This window comes from Sciurus vulgaris, assembly GCF_902686455.1.
Source record: "Sciurus vulgaris genome assembly, chromosome: 11".
NCBI lineage: Eukaryota > Metazoa > Chordata > Mammalia > Rodentia > Sciuridae > Sciurus > Sciurus vulgaris.
The window spans coordinates 80,458,570-80,482,986 of record NC_136472.1 but is presented as its reverse complement, the minus strand read 5'-3'; the positions used below and the strand labels follow the sequence as shown (position 1 = coordinate 80,482,986).

The 24,417-nt window shown below is 36.8% G+C and overlaps 1 protein-coding gene, 1 long non-coding RNA gene and 1 pseudogene across 3 annotated transcripts in view; 2 read left to right on the top strand and 1 right to left on the bottom strand.

The window, feature by feature from the left end:
* LOC306640875 (ankyrin repeat domain-containing protein 42-like) overlaps positions 1 to 17,187 on the bottom strand; it is a 75,022-nt gene extending 57,835 nt beyond the window's left edge. The window contains exons 1-3 of the mRNA XM_079105587.1: positions 16,232 to 17,187; positions 14,613 to 14,776; positions 13,034 to 13,141 (exon numbers count right to left, since the gene is read on the bottom strand). Coding sequence (XP_078961713.1) covers positions 13,034 to 13,141; positions 14,613 to 14,776; positions 16,232 to 16,289 — 330 coding nt within the window. The 5' untranslated portion in view covers positions 16,290 to 17,187. The remainder of the gene's footprint in view (positions 1 to 13,033; positions 13,142 to 14,612; positions 14,777 to 16,231) is intronic.
* On the top strand, positions 11 to 8,317 carry LOC306638568 (septin-7-like; annotated as a pseudogene). Its single transcript has 3 exons — positions 11 to 30; positions 1,331 to 2,491; positions 7,159 to 8,317. The product of its transcript is annotated as a septin-7-like (transcript).
* Positions 17,188 to 17,269: 82 nt separating the features above from the next.
* LOC306640679 lies at positions 17,270 to 24,279 on the top strand. The gene is made up of 2 exons (XR_013757857.1): positions 17,270 to 17,458; positions 18,894 to 24,279. It is a non-coding gene; the product is annotated as an uncharacterized lncRNA (long non-coding RNA).
* Positions 24,280 to 24,417: the final 138 nt, after the last annotated feature.

Sequence of the window (24,417 nt, the reverse complement as noted above, 5' to 3'; positions counted from 1 at the left end):
ACAGTCAATCATGAATGCAGATACAGAAAAGTAAGCAATTCATTAAACTATACCTAAATTATTTTACATGCCCTTATATGTGTGCTACAGGAAAACTGTGAGATACTTTTTAGCCAATATTAAGAACATGCTTGAGAATTTTTTTTAACATTCCCAAGGAGACATTTCTAATAGTGGAATTTACATTCTGATTTGAGCATGCACAAATTTCATGAGCAGATTAATAACCACTAAATTAAATATTTTTATGATAAGCTAATAAGACTTAACAATTATATTATTTTAAAAGTAGAATCTTTCATTAGTTGCCTTTGAACTCAATGAAAGGATTTAATTATTAAAGTAACTAGTTCTAAACTCCAGGTCAAGCTTCTAAGGAGATTTCATCTGAATTTGCAATTGGCCCAGTTTTCTGTATAAGGATTGTGTCATATATACACAGCACACCCTTCTATATAACATATAGAGTCATTGTTTTAAAATAATTATTAGTCCCAATCAAAATCCCAGCAAGTTATTTTATGGACATCAACAGATTCTAAAGTTTTTATAAAGAGAATAGTCAACATAATATTGAAGGAAAAAAACAGACAATCCAGAAGTAGACCCATATGAATACACTCAACTCACTTTTGAGAAAGGAGTAAAGGTAATACAATGAAGAAAAGATTGCCTTTTTAACAAATGTTGCTGGAACATTAGACATTATTTTAGTCTGCTTTTGGGTAGCTATAACGAGAAGATCTAACAAGAACAACTTAAAGGAAGAAAATTTTATTTTAGATCATGGTCAACCTGCTCCATAGCTCTGGGCCCAAGGTAAAGCAGAACCGCATGGCAGAAGAATATAGTAGAGGAAAACAGCTCAGGGCATGGCAACCAAGAAGCAGAAAGAACTCTGTTCAGTAGGGACAAAATATAAATCCCAAAGTCAGCCCCGTGACCTACTTCCTCCAGTCTTCCCACCTACAGTTACCACCTAGTTAATCCATTTGTACATCAATTCACTGATTAGGCTTTTAAAAAAAAAAAAAACTCTCATAATATAATCACTTCACACCTAATCAATATTGCATTGTCTCACACATGAGATTTCAGCAGATACCTCATATCTTAACAATAACAGACATCCACATGCAAAATCAATGAATCCAGACACAGACTATATGCCTCACAAAAAGATTAATTCAAAACCAGGTGAAGTGACACATGCCTGTAATCCCTGAACTAGGGGGACTGACCCTCAAGAACTTAGAGAGACTCTGTCTCAAAATAAAAAATAAAAAAGGGGACAAACATAATGCAGTAAGCCTCAGAGGCACTGTTAAAGAAATATACAAAGAGGCTCGACTATCCATAACCATGGAGCTCAACTGAAGAACCTTGAAGGCTATGTGGGATTTGCCAATCTCCCAAATCAAGTTTACAGAAAATCAGTGAAGAGAGGGTTTGAATTCACACTTATAGTAGTAGGTGAATCTGGACTGGGAAAAATCAACATTAATCAACTCATTATTCCTCACAGATTTGTATTCTCGAGTATCCAGGTCCTTCCCATAGAATAAAAAAGACTGTTCAGGTGAAACAATCCAAAGTTTTAATCAAAGAAGGTGGTGTTCAGTTGCTGCTCATAATAGTTAATACCCCAGGATTTGGAGATGCAGTGGATAATAGTAATTACTGGCAGCCTGTTATTGACTACATTGATAGTAAATTTGAGGATCACCTAAATGCAGAATCTCAAGTGAACAGACGTCAGATGCCTGATAACAGAGTACAGTGTTGTTCATACTTTGTTGCTCCTTCAGGACATGGGCTGAAACCATTGGATATTGAGTTTATGAAGTGTATGCATGAAAAAGTGAATATCATCCCACTTATTGCCAAAGCAGACACACTCACACCAGAAGAATGCCAACAGTTTAAAAAACAGATAATGAAAGAAATTCAAGAACATAAAATTAAAATATATTAATTTCTAGAAACAGATGATGAAGAAGAAAATAAGCTGGTTAAAAAGATAAAGGAACGTTTACCTCTTGCTGTGGTAGGTAGTAATACTATCATTGAAGTTAATGGAAAAAGGGTCAGAGGAAGGCAGTATCCTTTGGTGTGGCTGAAGTTTAAAATGGTGAACATTGTGATTTTACAATTCTAAGAATATGTTGATAAGAACACACATGCACGACTTGAAAGATGTCACTAATAATATACACTATGAGAACTACAGAAGCAGAAAACTGGCAGCTGTGGATAACAACAAGAATAAAGGGCAGCTTACAAAGAGCCCTCCGGCACAAATGGAAGAAGAAAGGAGAGAGCATGTAGCCAAGATGAAGATAGAAATGAGAAGGAGCAGGTGTTTGAGACGAAGGTCAAAGAAAAAGTTCAAAAACTGAAAGACTCTGAAGCTGAGCTGCAGCGACGCCATGAGCAAATGAGAAAGAATTTGGAAGCCCAGCATAAAGAATTTGAGGAGAAGGATACAAGATGGCGGACTAGAGGGAGGCTGTGTTCCTTGTCGCTCCATAACTCCGGTTTCAAGCAGAGAATATCTGTTTCTTTGTGAGGCAGTTTTTCTGCTTATCAATTCCCTGGTGTTCACCACATTTGTCTTCTGTGATGACCTGCAGTCTGCCAGCATATCAACGCCTTTTTTGAGTGCAGATTTCTCACTGTCAGGCGCCTGTCATCGCCAAAGTAAAGATAGGATTTTGAAGGCTGCGAGAGAAAAGCATCAGATTACGTATAGGGGGAGACCAATACGGATAGCAGCCGACTTCTCAACCCAGACTCTAAAAGCTAGAAGGGCCTGGAACAACGTATTTCAAGCTCTGAAAGAACATGGTTGCCAACCAAGAATCCTATACCCAGCAAAACTAACCTTCAGATTTGAAGATGAAATAAAATCCTTCCATGATAAACAAAATTAAAAGCATTTACAAATAGAAAGCCTGTGCTACAGAATGTTCTCAACAAAATATTCCATGAGGAGGAAATGAAAAACAACAATGGAGGTCAGCAAAGGGAAGAACTACCTTAGAGAAAAACCACTCAAAGGAGAAACCAAGCCAACTTAAAAACCAAAAATAAGCCAAATTACTGGGAATACAAATCACATTTCAATAATAAACCTGAACGATAATGGCCTAAACTCATCAATCAAAAGAGATAGACTGGCAGAATGGATTAAAAAGAAAGACCCAACGATATGCTGCCTGCAAGAGACGCATCTCATAGAAAAAGACATCCACAGACTAAAGGTGAAAGGATGGGAAAAAACCTACCACGCACATACACTCAGGAAAAAAGCGGGGGTTTCCATCCTTATATCAGATAAAGTGGACTTCAAGCCAAAGTTAGTCAGAAGGGATGAAGGACATTTCATACTGCTTAAGGGAACCATTAATCAGGAAGACATAACGATAGTAAATATTTATGCCCCAAACAATGATGCATCCCTTTACATCGAACAAATCCTTCTCAATTTCAGGAATCACATAGACCACAACACAATAATTCTGGATGACTTTAACACACTGCTGTCACCACTAGATAGATCTTCCAAACTAAAACTGAACAAAGAAACCATAGAACTCAATAACACAATCAATAACCTAGACTTAATAGACATATATAGAATATTTCATCCATCAACAAGCGGATTCACTTTCTTCTCAGCAGCACATGGAACCTTCTCAAAAATAGACCATATGTTATGCCACAAAGCAGTCCTTAGGAAATGCAAAAAAACAGAGATACTGCCTTGTGTTCTATCAGATCATAATGGACTGAGAGTAGAAATCAATGACAAAATAAAAAACAGAAACTACTCCAACGCCTGGAGACTAAATAATATGCTATTGAATGAAACATGGATAACAGAAAACATCAGGGAGGAGATAAAAAAATTCTTAGAGGTCAATGAGAACAACGATACAACATATCAAAATCTCTGGGACACTATGAAAGCGGTATTAAGAGGAAAATTCATTGCATGGAGTGCATTCCAGAAAAGAATGAAAAGTCAACAACTAAATGACCTAACATTACAGCTCAAAGCCCTAGAAACAGAAGAACAGAATAACAGCAAAAGTAGTAGAAGACAGGAAATAATTAAAATCAGAGCTGAAATCAATGAAATTAAACAAAAGAAACAATTCAAAAAATTGACAAAACAAAAAGTTGGTTCTTTGAAAAAGTAAACAAAATAGACAAACCCTTAGTCACACTAACAAAGAGAAGGACAGAGAAAACTCAAATTACTAAAATTCGTCATGAAAAAGGAAATATCACGACAGACACCACTTAGATACAGAACATAATAAGAAGCTACTTGAAAATCTGTATTCCAACCAAATAAAAACTACCAAAGATATTGACAAATTTCTAGGGACATATGCTCCTCCCAAACTGAAGCAGGAGGACATACACAATTTAAGCAGATCAATATCAAGCAATGAAACAGAAGAAGCCATTAAAAACCTACTATCCAAGAAAAGTCCAGGACCAGACGGTTTCTCAGCCAAGCTCTACAAGTTCTTCAAAGAAGAACTCATTCCAATACTTCTCAAAGTATTCCAGGAAATAGAAAAGGAGGGTACCCTACCAAACTCATTCAATGAAGCTAATATCACCCTCATACCCAAACCAGGAAAAGACACATCAAGGACAGAAAATTTTAGACCAATATCCTTGATGAATATAGATACAAAGATCCTTAACAAAATATTGGCTAACTGTATCCAAAAGCATATTAAGACAATCGTGCACCATGATCAAGTGGGGTTCATCCCTGGAATGCAAGGATGGTTTAATATCCGTAAACCAATAAACGTAATCCATCATGTCAATAGACTTAAAGATAAGAATCATATGGTTATATCAATTGATGCAGAAAAAGTGTTCGACAAAATACAACACCCCTTCATGCTCAAAACACTAGAAAAATAGGGATAGGAGAAACATACCTGAACATTGTAAAGGCTATTTATGCTAAGCCCATGGCCAACATCATTCTTAATGGAGAAAAACTGAAACCATTCCCTTAAAAACGGGAACAAGACAGGGATGTCCTCTTTCTCCACTTCTATTCAACATTGTCCGCAAAACTCTAGCCAAAGCAAATAGGCAGACTAAAGAAATTAAAGGGATAAGAATAGGAAAAGAGGAACTTAAGCTATCACTGTTTGCTGATGACATGATTCTATATTTAGAGGATCCAAAAACCTCCCCCAGAAAACTTCTAGACCTCATCAATGAATTCAGCAAAATAGCAGGCTATAAAATCAACACGCATATATCTAAAGCATTTTTATACGCAAGTGAACAACTTAAAGCCTTAAAAAAAATAAAATACTTGGGCATCAATCTAACCAAAGAGGTAAATGATCTCTACAATGAAAACTACAAAACATTAAAGAAAGAAACTGAGGAAGACCTTAGAAGATGGAACGATTTCCCATGTTCTTGGATAGGAAGAATTAATATTGTCAAAATGGCCATACTACCAAAAGTGCTATACAGATTCAATGCAATTCCAATTAAAATCCCAATGATGTACCTTACAGAAATAGAGCAAGCAATCATGAAATTCATCTGGAAGAGTAAGAAACCCAGAATAGCTAAAACAATCCTTAGCAGGAAAAATGAAGCAGGGAATATCGCAATACCAGAACTTCAAATCTATTAGAAAGCAATAGTAACAAAACAGCATGGTATTGGTACCAAAATAGACAGGTAAATCAATGGTACAGAATAGAGGACACAGACACAGACCCAAATAAATACAATTTTCTCATACTAGACAAAGGGGCCAAAAATATGCAATGGAGAAAAGATAGCCTCTTCAACAAATGGTGCTGGGAAAACTGGAAATCCATATACAACAGAATGAAACTAAACCCCTATCTCTCACCCTGAACAAAAATCAACTCACAATGGATCAAGGACCTCGAAATCAGACCAGAGACCTGCATCTTATAGAAGAAAAGTGGGTCCAAATCTTCACCTTATTGACTTAGGATCAGACTTCCTTAACAGGACTCCCATAGCACAAGAAATAAAAGCAAGAATCAATAACTGGGATAAATTCAAACTAAATAGCTTTCTCTCAGCAAAGGAAACTATCAGCAATGCAAAGAGAGAGCCTACAGAGTGGGAGAATATCTTTGCCACTCGTACTTCAGATAGAGGACTAATTTCCAGAATATATAAAGAACTCAAAAAACTCTACACCAAGAATACAAATAGCCCAATCAACAAATGGGCTAAGGATATGAATGGACGCTTCACAGAAGATCTACAAGCAATCAACAAACATATGAAAAAATGTTCACCATCTTTAGTAATAAGAGAAATGCAAATCAAAACTACACTAAGATTCCATCTCACCCCAATTAGAATGGTGATTATCAAGAATACAAGCAACAATAGGTGTTGCAGAGGATGTGGGAAAAAGGTACACTCATACATTGCTGGTGGGGCTGCAAATTAGTGCAGCCACTCTGGAAAGCAGTGTGGAGATTCCTCAGAAAACTTGGAATGAACCCACTACTTGACCCAGCTATCCCACTCCTTGGCCTACACCCAAAGGACTTAAAATCAGCATACTACAGAGATACAGCCACATTAATGTTCATAGCTGCTCAATTCACAATAGCCAGACTGTGGAACCAACCTAGATGTCCTTCAACTGATGAATGGATAAAGAAACTGTGGTATATATATACAATGGAATATTACTCAGCCATAAAGAATGATAAAATTATGGCATTTGCAAGCAAATGGATGAAATTGGAGAATATCATGCTAAGTGAGAGAAGCCAATCTCAAAAATCCAAAAGGCGAATGATCTCACTGATAAGCGGATGATGACACATAATGGGGGGTGGGAGGGGGGCAGAATGGAGGAAGGAGGGACTGTGTAGAGGGAAAAGAGGGGTGGGAGGGGTGTGGAGAAGGAAAAAATAACAGAATGAATCAAACATCATTAACCTATGTAAATGTATGATTATGCAAATGGTATGCTGTTACTCCATGTACAAACAGAAACAACACGTATCCCACTTTTTACAATAAAAATAAATTTTAAAAAAATTTTTTAAAAATTTAAAAAATAAAAAATGAAAAAAAGAATTAGAGGTAAAACGTTGTCAGTTTGAGGAGGAGAAAGCAAACTGGGAGGATCAAGAACGTATTTTAGAACAACAGAACTCTTCAAGGACCTTGGAAAAGAACAAGAAGAAAGGAAAGATCTTTTAAACTTTCTTTTAACCACCAGTTATGTATTAGGTGCCAATATGCAAGCTTGGACATCAGTGTTTGTTGGATCCGTTTGACCAATTTGCACCAGTTTTATCCATAATGATGGATTTGAAAGCATGACAAAATTTATTTTTTGGTTGTTGTTCTCGATGGAGATTAAGATGCCTTGAATTGTCTAGGGTGTTGTGTACTTAGAAAGCAACAGTTCTAAGTACCTTTCTACATTTTCTTTTCCTTTTTTTTAATTTTTATTAAAAAGATGTCTTCAATTTAGTGCAAGAGAACATTTTACTATTGTACAATCATGTTCTGGTGGTTTGATTGTTTACAGGATATTCCAAAATAAAAGGACTCTTAAAGGTTTTCATCGAGGATAAATTGCCATAATATGATGCAAACTATGCTTCTCTATGATAATTATAATACAAAGGTTCCATTCAATGCAGCCTATACAATAATGTAATTTAGTCTAACACAGTTGACCCTATTTTTTGACATTGACACTTGCATTGTTTAAAAATACACATGGAAAAAAAAAAACCTATATGCTTACAGTGTACCTAGAGCTTTTTTATAACAACTTCTTTTTTGTTTGTTTTGGATTCTTTAAATATATATTATTCTCATTTAGTGCCCTCTTTAGTCAGAATCTCATTACTGCTTCATTTCTGTAATAACATTTAATTTAGTTATTTTCCATTTATTGGCCCTGCTAAAATAGAATATAACATCTTTCATATGGTAGGAACCAACAAGGAAACTTTCCTTTAATTCCCTTTTTACATTTTATGGTAAGTAGCAGGGGGAAAATGCATTTATGGATCATTTCTAGGCAAACTGTGAAGCTAACGACCAATCTGTTTCTACCTATATGCAGTCTCTATTTTATTAGAAATGGGCATCATGGCCTCTTAAAGAGAAAAAAAGTCACCATTCTGCATTTAGCTGTATCCATATATTGCATTTCTGTATTTTTTTGTTGTATTGTAAAAAATTCACATAATAAACAATATTGTGATGTAAAAAAAACAAATAAAAATAAAAAATGAAAAAGGAAGGGGATGTATCTCAGTGGTAAAGTTACTTAAAATTCAACATAATGAAAATAATCCTTGAATGGAGGAAGGAGGGACTGTATAGAGGGAAAAGAGAGATGGGAGGGGTGGGAGGGAAGGAAAAAAATAACGAAATGAATCAAACATCATTACTCTATGTAAAAATATGAATATGCAAATGGTATGCTGTTACTCCATGTACAAACAGAAACAACGTGTATCCCATTTGTTTACAATAAAAAAAAAGAAAAAGAAAAAGAAAATAATCCAATTTAACCTCTGGGCCAGGGGCTAGGGTTGTGGCTCAGTGGTAGAGTCTGGCCTAGCATGTCTTACATAAGGCACTGGGTTCGATCCTCAGCACCACATTAAAATAAAATAAAGGTATTGTGTTCACCTACAACTAAAGAATGTATATTTAAAAAATAAAATAAAATAAAAATGGGCCAGGGCTGGAGATGTAGTTCAATGGTAGAGCTTGTGCTTAACTTGTAGGAGAGGCCCTGGGTTCAGTCTCTAGCACAAACAAACAAAGTTCAGAAGACCTGAACAGACACATTACTAAAGAATATATATGGGTGGCCAATAAGTATATGTAAAGATATGCCACATCAAATATACAGAAATGCAAATTAAAACAAGAAGATACTACTACCTACCTATGAGAACCACCAAAATTTAGAACATTGAAAATACCAAGTGTTGGTATTTACCACAGATTTCAAATGCAAAATGGTACAGCCACTGTGGAAACAGGCAGTTTCTTACAAAACTAAACACAGTCGTATGACAGTCCAGCAATCACACACCTTGGGATTTACCCAAAAGAACTAAAAACTTGCATCTACACAAAAATCTGCACATGGATCTTTATAGCAGTTTTACTCATAATTGCCAAAACTTGGAAAAAAACAACATATCCTTCAGCGAATAGATAGATGGTAGTACATCCAGACAATCAGAATGTTACTCAGTGCTAAAATGAAAGGAGCTATCAAGCAGTGAAAAGACATGGAGGAAACCAAAATACATACTATCAAGTGAATGAAGGCAGTCTGGAAAGGCTACATAGTATTTGATTCTAAGTATATGACATTTTGGAAAAGGCAAAATCATGGAGGTCATAAAGACTCATTGTTGCTAGGGGTTAGGGGAAAGGGAAGGACAAATAAGAGCAGCACAGATGATTTTTAGGGTAGAGAAATTATTCTGAATGATACCATAATAGTGGCTATATCGTTACACATTTATCCAAACCACAGAATGTAAAATACAAAGAGTGAACCTCAAGGCAAACTATGAACTTTGGATGGTTATGAAATGTCACTATTATTTATTCATCCACTGTGAAATCAATTAATCAATAAGAAACTTTGTACCTTCTACTCAATTTGCTGAACGTAAAACTGATTGAAAAAAAGTTTGTTTGTTTTTTAAAGAACTATTAGTTAATTTTTTTTTTCTTGAGGATTAAGGATTGAATCCTGGGCCTTGTGTATGCTAAGCATGCACTTTACCACTGAGTTATACCCCCAGCCAATAGTTCATATATTTTTAGTTCTTTTTCTCCCTCAGCCTTTTTATTTTTTTAAGCCAGTCTATATTTACCACTATCTCAGCAAAGGATTACTCAGTCTTAATACCTATCAAGGGTTTCAGAAAAAATAATTTCCATGATTTTATCTTATTCTTATTAAGTAGTCAATAATTACCATAAATGATATAGTGAGTGCTTACTATATTTTAGAACTCATAAAGAATATGAAGACTTCTTAACTTAGGGAGTTAAGACATATGTAGAGACAAAGATAATCAACTATATAAAAAATACCCCTTGATCAGAACAAAGCACCACCAAAGCTCTGAGAAGGAACTGATCATTTTGAAGAAGAGAAGGATAATGAAAGCATAGAGAATGACTTGATCTAAAGCTTGGAGAAAGAAAAATATGCTTTGATCCTAATGTCCCCAGAAGTTATTACTGTGTTTTATCTTTCACTGCCCATTTCTCAAATTAATACTTCAATGCCTCAACTTCAAATTCACCTGCAAACTGAGTGCCTTTCCTACTCTTGCATAGAAATATAACCAGCTTCCCCCTATAATGAGTTCAATGGCATTTCTTTAACTTTATACCCTAGCTTTTTCCTGTAACTGATATTCGGCCTAACTTTCTTTTCTTTCTTTCTTTCTTTTTTTTTTTTTTTCTTTTTTCTTTTTTTTTTTTTTTTTTTTTTTTTTTGAGGGGGGATACCATGAATTGAACTCAGGGGCCCTTGACTACTGAGCCACATCCCCAGCCCTATTTTGTATTTTGTTTAGAGATAAGGTCTCACTGATTGCTTAGCACCTCACTTTTGCTGAGGGTGGCTTTGAACTCGTGATGCTCCTGCCTCCTAACTTTTTAAAATAAATTTCTTCCTTCACTTCCACAGCTCTAATTCATTCTGGCTCTCCTATCTTCTGATCTTTAATCTCAAGTCTTTATTCATGTCTGTTTTCTCCCTTGCCTACTACTAACATTTGTCAACATTCAACATTCCTTAACACTCTAAACTCTTCTCTATTCGTTATTATTCCTGAAGTCTTTTGTCTTCAGCACCCTTTCTAACTGCCTAGACTTTCTCTACCTACCTAGACAGTCTCTAGACACCTTAAAATCAACATGTGACAAACTGAACTCAACATCTTCTTTGCCTTTCAAATTTCCCTATCCACTGTGTTATAATTATCTGTCATTAGGACTTAAATTCTCACTATACTCTGTTAATGCCTGCTTTGCAAGATGCCTTGACTTTTCTTTTTTTCCCTCCACCACCACCTAATTTCACTCTCTTTGGTTAGTGATTACAGCAAAAATATTTAAAGTTGGGCATGGTGGCACACACCTATAATACCAGTGGCTCAGGAGGCTGAGACAGAAGGATGGTGAGTTCAAAGCCAGCCTCAGCAACTTAGCAAGGCCCTAAGCATTATTACATTAATACATTAAGGTGAGATCCTGCACCTAAATAAAATACAAAAAAAGGGCTGTGAGGATGTAGCTTAGTGATTAAGCCCCCTGGGTTCAATCCCCAGTACCAAAAACATATCAGTCTATATATCTATATCTATTTATACATACATATATATATATGTATCTATTTATACATATATCTATATCTATATATACATATATATATGTATATGTATATATGTGGTTTCTTGCCTTTGAACTCTTCATCCCTGGTAAAACCAGACACATTTTGCTTGAATAATTTTCTGAATGCCGATTTATTACCTTATTCTCCTATTAATGTCCAAGTACTAGATGTATCTGTACATATATGTGTGTAAGCATGTGTAGATATACACACACACATATCAATGTGTACAGATATAGTGTGTATGTATGTTCATAACAGTCCACATCACAAACTACCCATATTCAAAGAATACATCTCAATTTTACAATTCACACTAGAAATACAATATAGGGTATCTAGGACAAGTCTAGGCTCAAACAGCAGCTCTGCCACTTGCTTAGGTAACATACTTAACACTGAATCTGTTCATAGTCTATAAAAAAGACTATGAACAAAACAGAACTGTTTTGTTAAATGAAATGATGCATTCAGAGTTAATATTAATCTTCAATAAATAATTGTTTGTATTTGCTTCTAATAGACTCCCTGCCTACAGTGCTTCATACTATTCTCCTCTTTAAAATCAGCCTATTCTTTTATTGAACCCAGGGGCTTACACTTGCTTGGCAAGCACACTGCCACTAAGCTAGATGCCCCACCCTAAGATCAACCTATTCTTTTTGGCTTAGCTGACATTATTTCTGTTTATAATTCCTCTACCTTCTAAATTATACAATTCTTCTCATCTATACTTTTCATCAGAACTTTAATCAAAGACTTTGTTTTGTAATTCAATGAGTAGAGCTCTTGTCATTTCAAATATAATCTCAGGAGTTCTACAGGAAGAAAATATTTATTTATATGACTCTACATATCTCCAGATACCAGTCTATTTTACTACATTGATTAAACTTAGTTACTCTAATAAACTAGATTCTACCACATATTAATAAGTTACCCTGGCCATGAAATACATTAAGTAAGATTCAAGCATGGCAAGTATCTTAGTCTGTTCAGGCTACTATAAGAAAATACTACAAACTGGGTAATTTGCAAACACAGAATTTATTTCACAGAGTTCTGAGTGCTAGGAAGACCCAGATCAAGGTGTTAACAGATTGTGTGCCTGGTGAGGGACTTTTCCACATAAATAGCGACTTTTTATTTTTACCTAGCTCTTTGGGTATTAATCCCAATGATGAGGCCAGATCCCTCACAATCTAATAACCTCCAAAAATGACCCACTTTCTAATATCATCACCTTGAGGGTTACTTCAACATATTTATTGTGGCGGGGGAGCACATTCATACTACAGCAGCAAACTTAAGGAGATAATCTGGGCATGACGTAACATCCCTCAAAACAACCCAAGCAGTCAACTACTTTAGAGATGAAAGGATCTCTGATCTTTGTTTAAGTGAACAGTTGGTATCAAAATACTGAGTTGTGGAATCCACTGTTCTAATTTAGAATACATAACTATGTTTGTTGGATAAAATATTTAGAATAATAGCAATAGACCAACAGAACTAAGCTAAACTAATTGAACTCATTGAATTTTTAAAAAGTAACCAAAATATTATTACCTGCATACAAGCATCTTGACCTCTGATTGCTGCTATGTGAGCTGCTGTCCAACCTCTTGTGGTTATTTGCATGATATCAGCTCCATGCCACAGCAGCCAATGAAGACACTAATTTAGGAAAATAATCATGTTAACAAATAATAAGGTAGATGTTGTTAGCATTTTGATAATCCCAATTTTGATGAAACTAGGAGAAATCTATAACCCAAAACACAAATGATGAAAACTGCCACAGTACAGATCAAACAGGGATAAGGGAGGAAACAACAAAGAAAACACTCAGGGTCACATGACACATGGGATTTCTCCCATGTGAGAGGGATCCACCAACAGGCCAAAGTGAAAATTCCTTGTTTAATTCAATTGAGACACAAAAACTGATAGAGATTCTCTGGGCCCAATTTGGTTATGTGAAGCAGAGAAGTCCAAACAAAGAAGAAACTACAAAGAACAGTCATAGTTATAAAAAGCAGTCTATGTGCATTATATTAGTGATGAAAAAGAAAACCAACATTGTGAATAAACCTATTGTGGCCTACAGACTGGGAAAATGTAGTAGTTAAAATACTCCCCCAAACACACACACACACATAAACACACAACATTGAATCATAAGAAAAATTCTAGTTGGCCTTGTACACCATTTAAAGAATAAAAAGGTTTGCATAAAAATGTTCACTAAGCATTGTTTGTACAAACTAGAAATTGAAACCAACTAAATACCTAACAATAGAAATATGGATAAATTCTGATATCGGTCAAAGAACAGACTTACAACATGGCTAAAAGAAATGCATGAGAATATATGTATGTAACTACATGGTTAAAATTCAAAAACAGGGCTGGGGCTTGATTGGTAGAGAGCTTACCTCGAAAGCACAGGCCCTGGGTTCAATCCCCAGCACCACAAAACTCAAAAATACATTGTTGAACAAACAAAACAAACTGAATAATTATACACACAATGTAATGTCATTTATATAAAGAACTAATAAACATCAATATCTGTATAACATTTATCTCTGGAATTGGAAGGAATGACAACTGAGAAGAATGCTCAGAGACTTTAAATGTATCCACAATATTCTACCTCTCTTCTAAAAATCTGAACCAACTACAGCAAAAATGTTGTGATAGGTATTCATGATGTTAACCTCTATGCTTACCTTTGGAACCCAAAGCACAAACTAGCCCATGTGGCAAGACCTCACAGGAAGGCCCGCATTAAAATACCCCATCTAGGCCAGAATAACCACTAGCATCTGAGTGAACAAACCTTCAGAAAAGCCTAGTTCCAGACTTAAATATTCCAGCTAAAGTCACAGATGTTATGAAAAAAAGATAAAGTGTCCCTGGAATCCAAATTCTTGGTTCACTAATGAGTATGAACAGTTATTTTATAACCCTAAGTTTTGGGATAATTTGTTATAAAGTCCTAGTATAATCGAATACCCAAATGTCAGACTGAATTGAAAAGGAAAATACTTGCAGTGCCTACCATAAGGTCTCATCCCTGTCTGCTAAATTTACAAAACTGCTATAGGTGTAAACTTACCTTATAATATGTATAGCTTCTTACCTCCAAGCTTCCAGAATGTGCTGCCCAATGCAAAGGGGTAAATTTATGGAGAACATCAACTTCATTAATGCTGGCTCCACGTTGCACTATTTCTGAAAGTTGCTTTACATCTCCAGCTCGTACTGCATCATGTATGCTACCAAAATGTACCTTCTTCCTGGCACCTATTGAAAAATCAAATTGGTTGAGACTTATTATAGAACTATGAATCATTTCAGCTTTCTAAAAAATTTACTGCAAAGATATTTGTGATTAACATTTTCATGACACTTTGGCTCTAGCTTTGACATGTAAAGAGCATAAAGGTTGACACTCATATTCTTGTAGAGAAAAAAAAAACTGAATACACTGAGAGTAAACAACTTTCTTTGGGTCCATAAGAGAAATGAGGCTTCAGGGCAAACTGCCATTGTAAACCTGGGGAGAAAGTTAAATACAGAGAAATATAGTTGAGCTCAACTTACCTGGAACAGAAGCTGCTAGAGACATACACTGGTAGAAGCACTTGAACAGTAATTCTGATGACTTGCTCAGGCAGAGTATGACTAGCCTAAAAGTGTGAAACTTGGGGGGACTCCAGTCTTAGGGAGCCCCTACATTTTCATATATTTTACCTTCAAAAGCCCCATCAGGATATTACTGTAAAAAGTCAAGAAAAATCTCCTCACATCTTTGGCATGGGGAAAGGGAACACAGCCATTTTGAAATATACTCAAGTGTCTTCTTTAAAACAGACTCCCAGGACTGGGAATGTCACTCAGAAGTACAGCACTTGCCTAGTATAGGTGAGGTCCTGGTTCAATCCCCAGTACACACATACACAGATATATTTTATCCATTTTTTTCTTATCTAATTCAGTTGTCTTATAATAAGATAGAAATGACCAGTCACAATTTTTAGTGCATACACTCTAGTGGTTTATATTCTATAACTTAATCTATTAAACATCAAGAGCATTGTCAGGCTTACTGTTCTGTGAAATACTTTAATGCACATTGTGAACCAGAGGCAATAAAAGTTATCTAAGCATGAAGAGACAGTTACCGAAGGAGGAAGGAGCACATAGTTCAATCCAAGCATACCCTAAACAAAATAACCAAAAAAAAGTACAATTCCTGAAAAGTTATTCTGAAAACAACTAATCTAAACAAACGTACTGATATATTCATAATCGGAATGTTAATTTCTTTTCTTCTTTTATTATTTTTTGATAGGTTCTCATTATGTTGCGCAAGCTGATTCATCAGATATCCTCCTGTCCCAGTCTCTCAAGTAGCCGGGACTACAGACATATGCCACCATACCCAGTAGAATGTTAATTTGGTAAGGTTAGAATCATATTTTGTACTAGAATCACATCTTCTACCAACTCTCTGCAACATAGTATAAATGTCAATCTGAGCAAGAAGTTTCTGAGGAATGATGAGGATGAAAATAAAGGGGAAAATGAGGGTGGATGGAGGACAGGTGAATATTTTGGAAATCAATGGAAAATAAAGAAGGGGAAAGGAGGAGTGACAACTGAAAACGGAAAATGCCAGCAAGGGCTGGGGTTGCTGTGGGCCAGTGTGTGAAAAGAAGAGCGGCAGTCAAGGGCAAACAAAATAGTCTGACTCACACGAGTTTGCAGTCTCCCCAGAGGAAGGGGCGGGGCTCGACTTGGCCACCCCAGGCATGGTGCAACCCCTCGCCCTGGGATTCGGACTCTCGGGAGGAGTTGACTCCAGACCCCTGCTGCTGCGGCGGTCTTCACTTGCGCTCACCCATGAGCCACTGCAGCGGTAGCAGCCGTCTTCGTCGTCGTCGCTTGGACGGTAGCCAGAGTCTTCCCTGCTTGCTCTCTCCCAAGAATCCCTACCACGGGGACCTCCGTCTTCACTTTCTCTCTCCCAGAAGCCACTGAGGCGGCGGTTGGCGTTTTCGTTAACGCTCACCCCCGAGGAGTCGCTGGCAGCGTAGCCGCGGTCTTCGCTTACTCCGTCCCAAGAACTACTGGGGCAGGGGCTACCATCCACACTCCCTCCCTCCCAAGCGCCGCTGAGGGGGCGGCTGTGGTCTTCTCTGACTGTTCCACCAGAGTCGCTAGTTTGCGGGCCGCCGGCTTCACTTGAACTCAAGTCGCTGCTGCGGAAGCCCCGGTCTCCCCTCACTTTCACCCAAGAGCCGCTGTGACGGTGGCCACCATCTCCCTTGACTCTCTCCCGAAAGACACAGCGGTGGTGGCCTACGTCGGCAACGACTCTCCGCGAGTCCCTGCGGGAGAAGCCGACGTCTTCACCCGCTCTTCCCGTGGAGACCCTGAAGCGGTTGTCGCCTTCTTCACGTTTTCTCTCCCTGTTGTCGATGAGACAAAGTCCCTGGTCTTCGGCAACTCTTCCCCTGGAATGGGCGCCGCGATGACCGTGTCGGCCGTTTACCTTCCACGCATGATGGCAAGTACGGCGGCCGCCGTCTTCATTTACTACTCCCCGCGAGTCGCTGTGGCGGCGGCCGCCATCGGCGGAAACCCTTTCCTCCGAGTCGCTTTCCAGCGTCCCGACTCCGGCCACCTGGAGGGAATGGTGGCGGAGCCGTAGCCTTGGAAACCGGTAAACTTCCGGCGCGGTGCGGTAATTTCCGGTTTCTCATTGCTTTCGTCACTTCCCACTTCCTTCCTTTCACCTTTTTCAAGGCTTTGCTTCTGGAGCGGTGGGAAGCTGGTATGGACCAGTATTCGGTGAGATTTTTTTTGATCCGTCCAACAAGAGCCTATCGAAGCCCGAGGTTTGACTTGGAAACAAGCTGTCATCGATCTCTCCCTCCATCGCTCAGCGACCCAAGTGGAGGCCCTAGGACCGCAGTCTGTGTAGGTGACCTGTGTGGCGCGGGCCGGGCGGGGCCTTTTCGTCCTTGGCAAACCTGATGTACTTTTTCAGTGCCGGTTGGAAGAAAATCTGTTCTTATCCTGTCATTTCACAAATATAGAAGAAGGCCTAAAAGAGAATTTTAGCAGCTCCAACCACTGGCATTATTGAGTGCCTACTAGTGTGAGGCTCTTTATCTTGCTAGGAGTTAATCCCCATTTTACAGGTCGAGACTCATTATTAATATCAGTAATTTGCTAACGTCAAACAGCAGGTAAGTTGTAAAGCCGGTATAAAAACACAGGTCATTCATTCGTCAAAAGACTGCTCCAGGTCTTCTAACTTCAAATCGAGATTTCTTTCGCAGTAACATGTTTAGATTCAACAATATGGCTAAAGTCTTTCCAACTCCATTGCTTAACACATATGCTTCCATTCACTATTTGTTATAAATTTATGGATCAGGTTTTGTGCTAGCAGCTGAAAATAGTAAGAATTTTCTGCCCTCCAGGGGCATCACCCACCTTGCTTCTCTTCCCAGCTGTTTTTTCCACCATTAATGCCTTGCCACACATATCTTCTCCCTTCAGGAAACATACTTTTTCATATATGTGCTGTGCTGTTACTTTTACCCACAACCAACCTGCCCCCTCTAACCCCATCATCCCACCCTTCACTTTTGTCTGGAGAATACATTTGGGAAATTCTGCATACCCTACTCTTTTCTTTTGAGGTACAGTAAATTGCCTTTCTTAAACACAGCATTTTGTAATTAATAATAATTGCCATTTATTGAGTTCAAACAATCAGTCCACCACTATACTGAGTGCTATATATTGGTTTTCTTATCTAATTCATATTTCAGCCTTCCAAAATAGATATTATTCCTTTTTACAGATTAAAAAAAAAGGCACAAAAGTTTATTGCCTAAGGATATACAGCTAATAAGAATATCTGAATGATGATTCCAACCTAGGTCCTACAGTCTTGCTGCACATACCCTCAGAGTCTGAATTCTCACAGCCTGTAGTAGATCACTTATTACATTGTATTATAATTACTTATTTAACAGTTGATTCTCTCTCCCATCTCCAGGGGTTCTGAACTTCTGGAAGTTAGGGACTATACCTTATTCGTCTTGGCATTCCTAACATCTAGAATATTTACTTCAAGGAAGGGGCTTAGTTGGAAGCTGTTGTGTGGATGAGTAGAGTGGCTTAAAAGGTTGATTGTCAGGTGGATGAACAGATAAAAGTTTGAAAATAAAGTTTTTCATTATTGAAAGGGAGTTTGGGATTAGTCATTCCAATCTGATTTTAGAAATGGAGAACTGAGGCCATTAATCTATCACATTTATTAGTTATAAATAGGAGCAGTTTGTGCTAAATGTTTGCAAATACTTTAAACCTAATCTTTCTTGTTATTTTATTTTTACAGATGAACAAACAGTTGAGATTGGCCAAGATCACATAACTAAGAGTTGGGGAGTTGGAACCTACTATGACTGACTCCAAATTAATATAGTGCTTGTAGCCACTTGTATAATAATGGTAAAGGCTTTATTTTTTGCTATGCTATATAGCGTGGATAAACTCACTGAGGGAATGAGGCAACACATGACAAATCTTTAAAGGGTACACACTTACCAAGAAGGATCAGAACAGGAAGCAGAAACAAGTAGAGAAACAGAAAAGTTAAAAATCCCTAAAACTGGGCTGGGGAAATAGCTCAGCTGGTAGAGTGCTTGCCTCGCAAGCGCAAGGCCCTGAATTTGATCCCCAGTGCCGCAAAAAAAAAAAAAAAAAAAAAAAAAAAAAACCCTAAAACTAAACTTACAAGGAATTAAAAATAAAAGAATGAGCCAATCATGATGGCGCACACCTGTAATCCCAGCAGCTCAGGAGACTGAAGCTGAAAGATTGCAAATTCAAAGCCAGCCTCAACAACTTAGTGAGACCCTGTCTCAAAAAAAAAATTTTTTTAAATGGCTAGGGATATAGCACAGTGATTAGTGCCCCAGGTCCAGTCAAAAAATAAGCAAGAATGAAATATGCAACATTGATCATAATACCCAATATTTGAAAAGAACAAGAAATAGATAAAATTCAAAAAGGAGAGAAAACAATATTGGAAACAAAGGGAACATATTACAGATATGAAGGAGGCTTTGAAAACCAGGAATGGACTGCTTTTTGTAGCTTATATTAATAATCTTGAAAATTGAAGTTTTCTACAAAATGTAAATTTCAAAAACATTAGCTCAAAAGGTAGAAAACCTTAACTGATAATCATAAATGAATGTCCTGAAATAGTCTTATCTTTGACAAAAGTCACTAGGAACATAAAGAAGGATGGACTGCTTCCCAACTATGAAGCCAGCATAACCCTAACAACTGTAACTCAAAAGTTTAAATATACATTACCTGTGAATCAGCAACTGTCTAATTGTAAAGTCTTCAAAATAACGTGTTCATATATGTATCCTGTGATAGTCATTACAACTTTGTAATTATTAGAAAAATAACTTGAATATCTATCAGTAAAAGAATGAATAAATTTTACTACATTTATAATACAGAATATTACAGAGTGTTAGAAATGCAAATCTAAAGGCATTAATTAGCATGGAATTATTAAGATAACTGAAAAAAGATGTAAAATAATATATATTTGATCCCATTTAAATTTTTTAAAATTACTTTGTAAAAGAATTTTAAGTTTGGAAAGGAACTATACCATATTGTTAACTCTGGTTATGCGCTAAGTAAAGAGAGGGTATGAAAGGAAACTTCATTTTTTTATGCTTGTCTTTTTGATTTAGAAAAAAAGTTTAAATCCTTACCAAGTAAAAATAGAAGCAAAGAAAAACATGTAAAGCAAAGAAGATAGTTTTAAGAAATAATAAGCCAAGAGAGAGAAAATGGCTAAGAAAAGCACACTAGTTTTAGCAAAGACTCATTGACATACTGAGGAGAGCAATTTTAATAAAAGTTTATAAGATATAAAAACGAGATTTGCACTGGATTTCAAGGTAAGTAGCTGACTTTAAAGTAGGTTACTTGCTGGGCATGGTAGCATACACCTATAATCCCAGCAGAGGCTAAGGCAGGAGGATCATGAGTTCAAAGTAAGACTGAGAAACTTAGCAAGGCACTAAATAAAATATTAAAAGGGCTGATGTTCTGGCTCAGTGGTTAAGCACCCTGGGTTCCATCCCTGGTACTAGAAAATAAAGGAAGTTTCTCAACTGAAACTTGGTTCAGAATTCATGCTGGAGTGGACATCTGAGCATCCCAGAGAATAGAAGTTTGTTTTTGAGTAGGAGATTATGGTTCCAGTTATTAAAAATGTCTTTCACTAGCTTTTCCAAAGTTAAGTGATAAGTAGCCTGTCTCTCTGATCTATAGATCAGCTCTTGCTTCCTAGCTCCACAGAAGGGAGCAGGGCCAGCTATAGGCACAAAAGTTAATTGGGTTTTGGTAACAATCTCTTTCTGCTTGTGTACTCTAAACCATCCCCCCACCCACCCCATGGATCAGTCTCACTGTGTTCTCTAGGCTGTCCAGGAACTCCTGGGCTCAAGTGATCCTCCTGCCTTAGCCTCTCCTGGATAGCTGAAACTACAGATGTGCACCACCCTGATACCCATGTACTCATTTTTTTACTCCCAGGCATTCTTGGTTCTCTTTGGCACTCGCCCCCAAATCTTCACTGAGGTACCCTGTGTATACATTTTGGTTCTTACTTATTTGTCCTCGTCTGCCCAACAAAGTGCCCATTATCTCAGGGAGCTGACCCCATTTAGGATTAAGAGAGAACTTCCAGCTACACAGAAGTTCAGGCCTTTGACAAAAGCTCTTTACTTTCTATTCCTGTCTCCAATTTACCTCTTTAGTCAACTGCATCTTTCTACTTGCAGGGGTGGTTAAATGCCTCCTAGGGTTTTCCTGAATATTTTTCATACGCCATTTTCAGGATACTTATTTGGTGCTAACTAGTCTGTAAGGCCAGCCAGCCAACATAATTAGAATATAGAAACCTCTATTTTGGGTTAGACAGAATTGTTAAGTTTTTAATATATAACAAGTCCTGATGTTTTTCGTCCCAAAGCTTGTTTTTTAACTTTTTAGCTGACTTACTTACTGCTTTGTATTTTCCAGATCATCAAAGTTGGAAGTTTTAAGTAGAAAAATTACAGTAAGACCCAGATAATATTGTAAAGTAGGTATAAACTTAAATGTCTACATTTGGGGGATACACAATATTCCTTTTTATTTATTCTTTTGCAAACTTGAACTCTTAATTCCAGGTAATGGTCCCTCTTTTCTGAAGCTTCCTTTAGCTTTCCGGGTGCACTTTTCAGTGTTGATTACTAATTCTAGCTTCCGGTGCTGTGTTGACTGTTAGTTTTCCATCTGATTTTTGGCATCAAAATCTAAGGTTTCTGATTTCTAGATTGAGTGTGGAGCTTCCGAAAAATTTGAGGTACCCTTGAATGAGAATCAACTAAAAGAGACTTCAGAGATGAGGAAACTCTTAACTTTCACTGTAAGTGATTCTAATGGACTGCCAAATTTGGAGCAGACCTAGATTACTACCCCACATCTGGCTTCCTGTCAGGAAAAATAGGAAATTGAATTCTAACAGTAATTACCAGTGACCATCTCAGAGAAAACACTGGCCTTCCTCCATTCCAAAGTTAATCCCTCATATTGCATTAGCTCACATCCACACTACCCATTGGACCTAGTCTTGGAACCCCATACTCAGTAGTTAAGAGAATATTTCTCAATCTTACCACATACTTGTGACTTAATTGGTTGGCTAAACCATTCCTTAAAGATGTTTTTGTTTTGTTTTTTCCCAATTGCCAGTTTTCCCTCATTTTTCTTTTTTTTTTTTTTTCCAAATTGGAATCTTTGTTTTTATTTGTTTTGCCTCCCCCTTTGAATTTGTAATTTAGAATATTTACATTCTTCAGGATGGAGTCCATGTTAAATCTTTTTTTTTTTTTTAAATCAAAAAAAAATTTTAAGTGACAGTAGAATGTATTTTGGCAGAATATACATACATAGAGTATAAGTTATTCTATTTAGGTTCCCACCCTTGTGTTTGTACATGATGTGGAGTTACCCTGGTCATGTGTACAATACAAGGTTAGGAAATTTATGACCAATTAATTCTATTGTCTTTCCTGTTCCCCTCCCCACTCCCTTCCCCCTTCCTTTCCCTTTGTCTAATCTAATGGTCTTCTATTCTTCCCCTTTCCAACTTCACTCGTTGTGGGTTAGCATCCACAAATCAGAGAGAACATTCAGCCTATTTTTGGGGATTGGCTTATTTCACTTAGCATGATATTCTCCAGCTCCATCCATTTACCAGCAAATACTATCATTTCATTCTTCAAGGCTAAGTAATATTCCATTGTATACCACATTTTCTTTACCCCTTCATCTGTTGAAGGACACTTAGGTTGTTTCCATAGCTTGGCTATTATGAGTTGAACTGCTATAAACATGGATGTTTGCTTTCTTTAACACAATTAATTCTCATCTTGCCACCCACCAGCTTTTTATTTCCCAAGGAATTGTCCTTGGCCTCTTCTCCCCTCTTCATGGATACTCTTGGTATGCTTATAGGTTTGAATGTCACCTTCCTTTTGAACATCTCATACCTGTATTTGATTAAATCTATGGGTGGTGTCTCCAGAAAAATGTGTAACAAATTTAGCCTACATTTTTTGGATTCACAGACCCCAAAAATTCTTCCATTGCAGCAATCATGTATACGGAAGTTCAACTATCACGTATGTTTATAACTCTTCAGTGAATACTTAAATTTTCTTACTGGACCTCTCTGCAGCATATGATTCTTCAGGGGGGTAGATAGGATATCACTTTAAAATGTATAGTGACTACATGACCAAGAAAGTTCATAATCTATTCAAATTTACCAGGTTTTAGTCATGAAAATCAATTTTTGAGAACACATGATCCATTTGAATCATTTCTTCTATTCTCCAAAGATATCCTTCCTATCAATGTGGATTTCACTTGCAGTTGACCTTGAGGCTCACGTTACCACCTTTGTAAAGTATTCCTTAACCTAGCTCCAGCTAGTTTGTTATGCCTGTTTCTATCTTAGCATTTATCTTGTGATATCTTTTATTTTTATTGTGTTAATACTGGAATAAGACAAATGCAGATTCAAATTCTTGTATGACTTTTGAAGTGGGTAGCTGAATTTCAACTATAAACTGAAAATGGCATCTATCATGTAACATAAGTTTTAAGTATCAAAGAAAATACATGTAGAAAGTCTGCTAGTGCCTACCACATAGTAAATCCTCAATAAACAATAACTTTCAGTGTTTTAATATACCTACCTCCTCCCAATAAATGGCAAAAGGTATTAATCTTCTATCTCAGAGTACCTGGCTCAGCAGGTACCACACTTAACGTTTTAAAAAAACAGTGACAAAAGAAAGACGTAAGAAAAAAAGCACATTTCAAAAACTCACTCAAGAAATAAAGAAATACAAACCACGAGTTTCTTCATCATTCTATTTATTACATGTATGAATATTAACATCTCATGGTATCCATCTAATCCAATCAAAACCAACAAAGGAAAAAGGTTAACCATGTTTCAAATGAGCATTCTTACAGATTCCCCTGTAACTTAAAATAGAAATATGTTCATCTGCATTAAATCATTTGACAATTTGAAAAATATCTTTAAAAAAAAAAAAATCACATTTAGTACTTAAATATATTTGTTAATTTCTTGATGGCATCAGTGTCCAAGTTTAATAAAAGTTGCGTCATTGGATATTTTCCAAAAATGGACATCTGGATGGTTCTCTATAGTTGGGAGATACATACCTACATATATGTATGCAAACATGTCCTATTGTTTTTAAAATTTTTCAAATCTGGCTTTTCTATTTGAGAAAAGTCCT